The sequence below is a fragment of the Seriola lalandi genome, unplaced genomic scaffold (assembly GCF_002814215.2).
Source record: "Seriola lalandi dorsalis isolate HSWRI2012SDOR001 ecotype SW California unplaced genomic scaffold, Sedor1 jcf7180002054240, whole genome shotgun sequence".
In the NCBI taxonomy this organism is placed as follows: domain Eukaryota; kingdom Metazoa; phylum Chordata; class Actinopteri; order Carangiformes; family Carangidae; genus Seriola; species Seriola lalandi.
Window position 1 is genome coordinate 65,572 of NW_019524793.1, and position 10,846 is coordinate 76,417.

The following is a 10,846-nucleotide window of genomic DNA, read 5'->3' on the forward strand; positions in this document are numbered from 1 at the left end:
GGAGAGGAGGTAGAATTATCATACATTACTAAAAACTGTACTGTCCAATTATATAGATATTTTTCTTCAGTTGCCATCCTCAGCAGTTCCATGAAACCATATTGCATATTACATTATCTGTAAATATATTTTCCAGGGAATCCATCTTCAGCATCCAGTACAATATCCGTTCATTCATGAATGTGAAAAATTGGCCATGGATGAACCTGTACTTCAAAATCAAGCCTCTTTTGAAGAGTGCTGAGACTGAGAAGGAACTCCAACAGATGAAGGAGAATTATGAAAAGATGCAATCAGACCTGGCTACTGCCCTGGCCAAGAAGAAGGAACTGGAGGAAAAGATGGTTTCCCTGCTGCAGGAGAAGAATGACCTGCAACTGCAAGTGGCTTCGGTGAATACAATATTATATATACACATATAGTTTCTTGGATCACTAATAATTTAGTTGTATACAGTGCTTATTTAGTAATTTAGACAAACTCATAATCCATAAATCACACCTGTGGAGTTATTGGTAGACCAAATATTACATTGTGTACATGTTTTATCGTTGTCTTCTGTTTGTATATGTAACAATTGAAAAATGTTCACATTAACTAAATGAATAATTAGCAAACACCAATGAATAATAAAACCTCAAGCATAAAATAACAACAAATTATCCTATTCTATGTTAAAATACACTATAGGAAGTTGAGAACCTATCAGATGCTGAGGAAAGGTGTGAAGGGCTCATTAAGAGCAAGATCCAGCTTGAGGCCAAACTCAAAGAGACAACTGAGAGACTGGAGGATGAAGAGGAAATCAATGCTGAGCTGACTGCCAAGAAGAGGAAGCTGGAGGATGAATGCTCTGAGCTGAAGAAGGACATTGATGACTTGGAGCTCACCTTGGCTAAAGTGGAGAAGGAGAAACATGCCACTGAAAACAAGGTTCGGTCCATTTAAGTCGAAACTTAAATATATGTACATTCATTTTTTAGATATCTGGTTCACATTCAAATGAGCCTTTCATACAATTTTCAGGTGAAAAACCTCACAGAGGAGATGGCATCTCAAGATGAGTCTATTGCCAAGTTAACCAAGGAGAAGAAAGCACTCCAAGAGGCCCACCAGCAAACACTGGATGATCTCCAGGCAGAGGAAGACAAAGTCAACACTCTGACCAAGGCCAAGACAAAGCTGGAACAGCAAGTGGACGATGTAAGTAAACAATTGCTTTGACCCTCTTTCGTGATGTTTTATTGTTCAGTTATAATTGACAAGTGCTATGTCTTAGCTTGAGGGATCACTGGAGCAAGAGAAGAAGCTCCGCATGGACCTTGAGAGAGCCAAGAGGAAGCTTGAGGGAGATCTGAAACTGGCCCAGGAATCCATCATGGATCTGGAGAATGACAAGCAGCAATCTGATGAGAAAATCAAGAAGTAGGTATTGCTTTGTTTTAACCCTCTTTTGAATATCAGACAAATTGCACACTAAGAACTCCATAAATGCTGATCCCACAGTCAATTAAGCAATTTAATCCAAACTGAAACGTCTAAATTTACTGGATAGATTGCTTTATGTGTTTTAGACAAAATACCTGCCAACCCACTGATATTCCCATTTGCCTCAACTAGTACTTGGTGCTAATTAGTGTTTGGTGCTAAATAGTAAATAATACAATATCAAAAGATAAAACTAAAAAAGTGAACATGGTATACAATATACCTGCAGCACATCAGCTTGTTAGTAATGTCATTAGTAATGTGAGCATGTTGGCATTTACTTCAAAGCATAGTTGTGCCCAATTAAAGCCTCAAGTAGCCACTATCAGGGCTGTAATCTTATTAGATTACTGAACCTTATCCTTTTTACTTCCAACACAAGGCACTGCATTTGAGTCAGAACATCAATAATAACACTGAAGATGCTCTTTATTTCCTATTACAGGAAGGAGTTTGAGACCAGTCAGCTCCTAAGCAAGATTGAGGATGAACAGTCACTTGGTGCTCAGCTACAGAAAAAGATCAAAGAGCTCCAGGTAACATAGTTGATTTACATATCAGAACCAGTGAAATCATAAAGAACAAATGACATTCTGGTTAATGAGTCTTTTTAATATTGCTACTATCAAATGTAGGCTCGCATTGAGGAGCTGGAGGAAGAGATTGAAGCTGAGAGGGCTGCTCGGGCCAAGGTTGAGAAGCAGAGGGCTGACCTCTCCAGGGAGCTGGAGGAGATCAGTGAGAGGCTTGAGGAAGCTGGTGGAGCAACTGCCGCTCAGATTGAGATGAACAAGAAGCGTGAGGCTGAGTTCCAGAAGCTGCGTCGTGACCTTGAAGAGTCAACCCTGCAGCATGAATCTACCGCATCAGCTCTTCGCAAGAAGCAGGCTGATAGTGTTGCAGAGCTGGGAGAGCAGATTGACAACCTCCAGCGTGTCAAGCAGAAGCTGGAGAAGGAGAAGAGCGAGTACAAGATGGAGATTGATGACCTCACCAGCAACATGGAGGCTGTTGCCAAAGCAAAGGTGAGTGGTTTGCCTTTTATCACGCTTGGAAATATGAACTGTAATTATAAAGCATTCTAGTAGCTTTAAGTCTGGGAGAAATGGAAAGCTTTCATGTTGTTGTAAGGCAACTTGGAGAAAATGTGCAGAACTCTTGGGGAGTGGCTTATTTTTAGGTAAAGGTTTTACCTTTCTACCCTTAGGTTTAAAGCTAATAACATTAAACTGTTTTAGATGATTATGGTAGTTATGTAAGGATAGTACCATGTAGAACTATACACCAAAGTATCTATTGAAAAGCAATATATGTTTATGTTTTCAAAATATAATCATCAGTCCATTCATTAGCTATACTGCTTATCCTTTTGAGGGTTGCAGGCGGCTGGAGCCAATCCCAGCTGACACTGGGCGACAAAAAAAAAAACATGTTTTTTAAATATAGCACATACATTTTTTACAGGGCAACTTGGAGAAAATGTGCAGAACACTTGAGGACCAGCTGAGTGAGCTCAAAGCCAAAAATGATGAGAATGTTCGCCAGTTGAATGACATTAATGCACATAAGGCAAGACTGCAGACAGAGAATGGTGAGTCACCTTTGATAAAAACTTGGCTGTTGGTGGGTTAATCAGTTTTTATAAATTCATTTATATAATGTCCTACAGGTGAGTTTTCTCGCCAGCTTGAGGAGAAGGAAGCTCTTGTTTCCCAGCTGACCAGGGGCAAGCAGGCCTTCACTCAGCAGATTGAGGAGCTCAAGAGACACATTGAGGAGGAAGTGAAGGTATTACAATAATCACTCTCTCCTTAATGTTGAATAACATTAATAAAATAATGATTAAACAAGCATCTTGTGGAAGATACTAAGTAAAGTTTTGCTGGTCTCCCAAGCAATTAAATAACTAAATTGACATGTTTCAACTTGATGAAGTACTTATTGACACAATATTTTTCACTTCATTGGTAAGTTAAAATGCTATGTCATGTTCAACAGGCCAAGAATGCCCTGGCCCATGGTGTTCAGTCAGCCCGCCATGACTGTGATCTGCTCAGAGAGCAGTTTGAGGAGGAGCAGGAGGCCAAGGCTGAGCTGCAGCGAGGAATGTCCAAGGCCAACAGCGAGGTGGCTCAGTGGAGAACCAAATATGAGACTGATGCTATCCAGCGCACTGAGGAACTGGAGGAGGCTAAGTATGTAACTACCTGTTCATTGTTTTAATTCGTTTTCCTTAAATTGTTTTGTTCAAATTAACAATAGAAAGTAACAAATTAATTATTCTTCATTACAGGAAAAAGCTTGCCCAGCGCCTGCAGGACGCTGAGGAATCGATTGAGGCTGTCAACTCTAAGTGTGCGTCTTTGGAGAAGACCAAGCAGAGGCTGCAGGGTGAGGTGGAGGACCTCATGATTGATGTGGAGAGAGCAAATAGTCTGGCTGCCAACCTTGACAAGAAGCAGAGGAACTTTGATAAGGTAAATATTTCAACTGGAAATCAAAACCAATTTTATCTGAAGAACAGATACCTGAAGTAGTAATCAATCATTTAATTAACCTATACAAATCTAGGTCCTTGCAGAATGGAAACAGAAGTATGAGGAGGGCCAGGCAGAGCTGGAAGGAGCCCAGAAGGAGGCTCGCTCTCTCAGCACTGAACTGTTCAAGATGAAGAACTCTTATGAGGAGGCTCTGGATCACCTGGAGACCATGAAGAGAGAGAACAAGAACCTGCAGCGTATGCTAATCTCACTGGATTTAATGTGACTGTTATAGCAATCTTTTACCTTCTGTGGTAGTTTATGAGTTTTTCTCAGGGTAAAAGCCTTGACACATAAATGGTATGTGTCTAGATTTAATGTATACTGCATACAGTATTATGTATTAGTTACTCTAACTTTTTGTTTTGGTTGCTCAATAGAGGAGATCTCAGACCTGACTGAACAGATTGGTGAGACTGGAAAGAGCATCCATGAGCTGGAGAAATCCAAGAAGACTGTGGAGACTGAGAAGTCTGAAATTCAATCAGCGCTGGAGGAAGCTGAAGTAACACGGATAAAAATTATTGTCAAATTAAATCAATTTAGTCCAAGTCTACTGTATTGAACTTTTCATTCTAGCAAGTTTTATTAACATGACTGTTTAAAATAATCTCAGGGCACACTGGAGCATGAGGAGGCCAAGATTCTCCGTGTTCAGCTTGAGCTCAACCAGGTCAAGGGTGAGGTTGACAGGAAGCTGGCAGAGAAGGATGAGGAGATGGAGCAGATCAAGAGGAACAGCCAGAGGGTGATGGACTCCATGCAGAGCAATCTTGACTCAGAGGTCAGGAGCAGAAATGATGCCCTGAGAGTCAAGAAGAAGATGGAGGGAGACCTGAATGAGATGGAGATTCAGCTGAGTCATGCCAACAGGCAGGCTGCTGAAGCACAGAAACAACTGAGGAATGTCCAGGGACAGCTCAAGGTAAGGATTATATGATCATCTTATTAAAATAAACAACTACAAAAACTCAGAAATCTCATTGTTTTTTTCTCTTGTTATCAGGATGCCCTACTGCACCTTGATGATGCTGTCAGAGGACAGGAAGACATGAAGGAGCAGGTTGTCATGGTGGAGCGCAGAAATGGCCTGATGGTTGCTGAGATTGAGGAGCTGAGAGCCGCTCTGGAGCAGACAGAGAGAGGACGCAAAGTGGCTGAGCAGGAGTTGGTTGATGCTAGTGAGCGTGTCGGACTGCTTCATTCTCAGGTTTCTTTCTATTCATTATAAAAATATTAGTGTTCTTGAAAATACATTATATACATTATATTAAACATGACTTGTCTTAAACATTCAGAATACCAGTCTTCTGAACACCAAGAAGAAGATGGAGGCTGACCTTGTGCAAGTTCAGGGTGAAGTGGATGATTCTATTCAGGAAGCAAGAAATGCTGAGGAGAAGGCCAAAAAGGCCATCACTGATGTGAGTTTACATCTCAAGAAATGCTTAATGTGGTCTTCATTTATGTGTTCAACAAGTGCTGTGAAGGATTTTTTAGATGAAAGTATAATTACAGACCATTTATCATTTCAGGCTGCCATGATGGCTGAGGAGCTGAAGAAGGAGCAGGATACCAGTGCTCACCTGGAGAGGATGAAGAAGAACCTGGAGGTCACAGTCAAGGACCTGCAGCATCGTCTGGATGAGGCTGAGAACCTCGCCATGAAGGGTGGCAAGAAGCAGCTCCAGAAACTGGAGACCAGGGTATGAATACATATACTTTAAATGTTCATTATAAACAAAGAATGAGGATTCACCTTTTTGATGAATCCTTTACCATCATGCCACAGGTCCGTGAACTGGAAGCTGAAGTTGACGCTGAGCAGAGACGAGGAAGTGATGCTGTGAAAGGTGTCCGCAAATATGAGAGGAGAGTGAAGGAGTTGACCTACCAGGTAATGTCTGTTAAACCTAAAAACTACTGTGAGTTCTTAATTTCTTTATTCTGTCTCTGTACTTCCTGGTAACAATTCTTAATTTGTACAGACTGAGGAGGACAAGAAGAATGTGCACAGACTCCAGGATCTGGTGGACAAGCTGCAGCTCAAAGTCAAGGCTTACAAGAGACAGGCTGAGGAGGCTGTGAGTCAAATGTTTTGTTATATGACACTTTGGAAAGTAGCACAAATCGATAATGACATAAAGAAACCACACATTGAATATTTAAACAAAATAAAACATACTGCGTCTTGCAACCCTTCACAGGAGGAGCAGGCAAACACCCACATGTCCAGGCTGAGAAAGGTTCAGCATGAGATGGAAGAAGCTCAGGAGCGCGCTGACATCGCTGAGTCCCAAGTTAACAAACTGAGAGCCAAGAGCCGTGATACTGGAAAGGTAAGTCAGGTGATATGATTTACAGAAAATTCCTTTCTGGCACCTTCATTTAGTAAGGTTCTTTACGTTCATTAATGATAGAGTTAATTAAGTTAATTAATACGATTTATTTTGTAGAGAAATATACTAAAGTAAATGCCAGATATAACTTGCATAACGACATGAAGTAGCTTAAGTGTTGGTAATATGTTCTGAATACTTTTCTTGTTCTTTTTTTTTTTCAGTCTGACAGTGCTGAATAAGAGACATCATCCTTTTGGAATCATTTGACAGAGTTTATAAAATATGAACTGGCTGTTGAATTGTCTTCTTACAATGTATTAATTCAATAAACTGTTTAATCTATTATCTACGCTTTGTTTTATTTATTCAAATCACACCTCAGTGCACAGTGTTAAACACAGCAGTGCAAGTGAAGCTGCATCAGTTAACCTTGCTGTGTGGGGAGGTTACCTTTCAGCCTAACTTCAACATTTTCCTTTCACTGGAATAATAGTGGTTTATACCCACATGAGAGTTATTCTTAGGATTAACCATAGCTGTTATAGCATAGTGTTAAGTATTAAAGACAACTTCACATTTAACAAAGCAGGAATTAAGATGCATTATTTTAATATAAATACACCAAAATAAAATGTAGCCTCCAGAGCCACAGTTATCCCCATCCCTATACAAACAGCAATAAATCATCATCATCCAAACTTTTCATTACACATGGAATCAATATCTTATTTATGGATAAATAATATACATGACAGAGAAGAATAAAACTGAAAATATTTCAATATATATAAATATACAATGTTTTTACATTTACATTTTACATTTTGATAGTTGTATTTACTTGAAATTAAAAAAGAGTCATATAGATAGAACAGCATATAGAAATATCAACTGTATCTATGGATGGATTTTGGAACGCTGTGCCGAAAGATGTCATAAATTCATAATTCAATACAGATACACATATCAGGAATTTAGATTTTACCTAGTGTACAAGAACTGACGAATGAAAGTTTTGATTATATGCTTCTGATAGAAGTGTGACAAAGAAAAGGATCCACTTAGCTAATGTAACAACTGTCAAAAAATCTGAAATGTTAATGTATTGATGTTCTAATAATCTTTGTGAAAATACTGACTTCTCAAAGCACTTTTGTGATTTGTATTTAACAGTAAATATGATTGTGCAGTGTCTAGCTAATTTAGGAACAATAAGTAATCTTTGAAACTTTTGCACTAATGGCCCATCTCTTAGTCTTACAGTAAGTTAAGCATGTCATACCATGACTCCTTTTACCCAAGCAACTAGAGAGCTGCCAGCAAGCATGAACTGTACAGAAAGACTTAATCCTTTCTCAATGTAAGCACTATTACAATGTTATCACATCAGAAAAGCTACCAAAACATCAGTGCATACATCATACAAAGGCTTCTTCAAACACTTACTGTAAAAGTTATTCATTCGCTATGCATATCATTGTGTCTGCCATGTAGCATAGCAGTGTAGCTGTGGCTAAAACAGAAGTGACATATTACTGATGAAATCAGCTAACAATGCAGTCATATGTACCACCTTTTATGTACTCTAGAAGTCTCTGTCATCAGTTTATCCTTACTGACACATGAGGCCAGAGTTGCAGATGCCTTTCTATTTCTGATCATGCTGTCCAAGATTTAACCTAATTCAAAATGTGGGGAGTCATCAAATAAATTACATGGGCCCCTTATAAAATGTGATATCTCCCTCACAGCACATCGCATACCCATATTGAGTGTGTTAAATGTAAAAGATGGTGATGTTCTATTTTTAAAAAGCCAGCAACAAATATGCAGAATATTAGCTGGGATTTGCATCTAAAATTCTAATAGTTACAAAATTCTTAATGTTAGGCCTATACATTACAACTGAGAATTTAGATTTTTTTTTGGCATTTGATGAATTGCCCAATATCTATTTTTAAGTTCTATCATCCTTTGTTTTCCAGTCAGAAGGTAAGCTGCTTAAACAGAACTATCAAATCTTTTGATGAACAGATTTGCTAGACATGGTTTACAATGTCAACAACAAAAAGGCAACCCTGAAAAAGTTGTGCAATAGAAATTCAGAGACTTACATTTGAAGCTATCCTAAGCAGTCTTCATGGCTCTCTTTTTAGCTATGTGTTCTTATCTAAATATTTTTGCATCTTGGACAGCTGTAATAAACTTCCATAACCACAACTAGCTGGACATAAATATGTATTAGGTCTCACAAAGTCTCATAAATTAATCAAATGTAACCTGCAAATGTATTTCATGACTGATATCTGAGCTCCAAGGTCATTTTGAGCTATTCCTGCCCTGAGACTTTACAAGTGACATTTAAGTGCTTCATGAAATCAAGGTCCTATGGTTGCCCAATACATGATATCAGAATGTCATGATTAAAGTTGTGTAAAGCCATCATCATCCATCATAAAACAAAAGGATTATCTCAAAACTGCATTGTATGAAAATACAAATGTAACCAGAAAGCAACTGAGATTGAAATCAGACTGCTCCTGAAGTTTTTTCAGCAGCATTATATCCAGATGTTGATTTTGAAGGTAAGACTACAACTAACAGTTATTTTCAATATTGGTTAGTCCGTCTGTTATTTTCTCATTTATTCAATTAATAATTTGGTTTACAAATTGTCAAAAAATAAAAAAAAACTGAGTCACAATTTTTGAGAACCTATCATCAAAATGCTTGTTTTGTATGACCTACAGTCCAGCTATAAGTATGTATGGTTTGTAATAATCAATTCTCAAGATAGTCACCCAGTATTTTTCTGTCGATTGACTTATCATTATGGAATTGTTTCCTCTCTAGTTAAAAGTGCACATCTGTCTTTCAAAGATACATATGCAATCTTTATTCATCCCAAGTGTTACTACGATAGCAAGCAGTCTGTGGCCTCAAGGTCTATCCTGTCTTTCCTGCTTGATCAATTTGTACTTTTTCTTTGTGGGTGAGAGGGCTGTGGTCTGTATGTGACAAAGACCGGTGGGACTAAGACAAGCAAAACTTTTGCCTCAGTTTTGTCTACATCATCCCAATATTTGTGTTTGTTTGTGGGTAGTTGTTAGCTAGCTGCTATTGTTGTATCTAAAATGCTAGGTCTACAGCACAGCTTTTAACCCCTGTACCTTCCTTAACGCTGTCATGTATTGAGCAATCAACCCCTCTGCCATGTTCTCTTTTCCGTATGTGAAAAGAGCCCACCAACCACAGTGGAGGAAAAGATTAAATTATATGGCTTCAGTGTTCTCCAAACTCAACCTTCAGGAGGGCCAAAAGCAATTTCCATCACGCCTAAGCAGCAGCAACTATATTGCTTTTGTGACCCATGCTGGGGTGTTTTTTCGTTTCCATGCTACACCCCAGCTGCTTCCAGGAAATCAAGTCCATCATATTTGTAGGCATTCCTAGAGAAGTTATTTCGAGTACATAGTGCAAACCACAACAACGCAGTTATTGAGACAAGGGCAGCCTTTCTGTGTCTGCCATTGAGTTTGTGAGTTTCTCAATGCTGAAGACCTCAGGGGCATCTGATGTGTGGATGTGTGGATGTGTGAATGGTGGCGCATGGGCAACACTTCATGCAAGAAATAGGCAAACCAACAAGCTTCCCACAGCCCTGCTTCTGCTGCACTGGGGCACAAACCACTGGGGAGTAACCCCTGGTTAGAGGGGATCTAGCATTACAACTTCTCTCTCTTCTCTGTGTTCTGTTGGAATGTTGTCTGTGTGACCCAGGGACTATACACCTTTGTTCCTGGCATATCCTATTCTCTGCAAATTCTGAAAGAGAAGCAACACTTTAGGGACTGGTGTGTTGGCCAGGCATAAAAAGAGATAGAGACTATGGGTCCATTACAGGAATTTCTTCACATCACGTTCTCCTTAAGTAATATACCAAATTCACCTCAGCTTTGTTAGCAGCCTTTTTGGAAGAAAGGGAGATCTTTCTACAACCCAGAGACAAACAGGGGTGGAGAGGTTGACCAAGACTTTTAAAATTGGCATTAGAGATTCATTAGAGATTGGAGCCATTAGGGAAGCTCTATCTCTGCTCATAGATCTAGGGCTACCATGCAATAACCCTGTTCATTATTTTTGGCTTATAGTAACTTCAACTTCAGCAATACTTGATGTTTACACCTGGCAAAGCACTATATTATTAGTGCCACGGGTGCTCAGCTCCGAGGCACTCCTCTACAGCTAGCCATCTATTAGTATTCCTCAGGCTTATTAGTACCACGGGTGCTCAGCTCCGAGGCATCTATTAATATTCTGTTTCGGGTTTATTATTCTTCCGCCAAATTTCGGCGCGTAACTCGTCCCGCAGCTTTGAGAAAACCCCGGTAATATATACATCTAAACGTGCGTCTTGATCCCGCAAGGGGTGCTATGACTTTTGGTGTTAAAATTCCAATTTTTCCCAAAGTTATT

At 39.3% G+C, this 10,846-nt stretch overlaps 2 protein-coding genes across 2 annotated transcripts in view; both read left to right on the forward strand.

Annotated features, from left to right (window-relative positions):
• Nucleotides 1-6,715, forward strand: part of LOC111653721 (myosin heavy chain, fast skeletal muscle) — a 21,630-nt gene extending 14,915 nt beyond the window's left edge. Inside the window, exons 24-41 of the mRNA XM_087173474.1 lie at nucleotides 691-933; nucleotides 1,027-1,203; nucleotides 1,280-1,425; nucleotides 1,934-2,024; nucleotides 2,124-2,513; nucleotides 2,953-3,079; nucleotides 3,158-3,276; nucleotides 3,487-3,683; nucleotides 3,782-3,965; nucleotides 4,060-4,225; nucleotides 4,409-4,533; nucleotides 4,645-4,953; nucleotides 5,035-5,238; nucleotides 5,327-5,452; nucleotides 5,564-5,734; nucleotides 5,821-5,925; nucleotides 6,017-6,112; nucleotides 6,236-6,715. Of these exons, the coding sequence (XP_087029600.1) occupies nucleotides 691-933; nucleotides 1,027-1,203; nucleotides 1,280-1,425; nucleotides 1,934-2,024; nucleotides 2,124-2,513; nucleotides 2,953-3,079; nucleotides 3,158-3,276; nucleotides 3,487-3,683; nucleotides 3,782-3,965; nucleotides 4,060-4,225; nucleotides 4,409-4,533; nucleotides 4,645-4,953; nucleotides 5,035-5,238; nucleotides 5,327-5,452; nucleotides 5,564-5,734; nucleotides 5,821-5,925; nucleotides 6,017-6,112; nucleotides 6,236-6,385 (3,126 nt within the window). The 3' untranslated portion in view covers nucleotides 6,386-6,715. The remainder of the gene's footprint in view (nucleotides 1-690; nucleotides 934-1,026; nucleotides 1,204-1,279; nucleotides 1,426-1,933; nucleotides 2,025-2,123; nucleotides 2,514-2,952; nucleotides 3,080-3,157; nucleotides 3,277-3,486; nucleotides 3,684-3,781; nucleotides 3,966-4,059; nucleotides 4,226-4,408; nucleotides 4,534-4,644; nucleotides 4,954-5,034; nucleotides 5,239-5,326; nucleotides 5,453-5,563; nucleotides 5,735-5,820; nucleotides 5,926-6,016; nucleotides 6,113-6,235) is intronic.
• Nucleotides 6,716-9,764: 3,049 nt separating this feature from the next.
• Nucleotides 9,765-10,846, forward strand: part of LOC111653723 (uncharacterized) — a 4,991-nt gene continuing 3,909 nt past the window's right edge. The window contains exon 1 of the mRNA XM_023404390.1: nucleotides 9,765-9,837. Within this exon, the coding sequence (XP_023260158.1) occupies nucleotides 9,765-9,837 (73 nt within the window). The remainder of the gene's footprint in view (nucleotides 9,838-10,846) is intronic.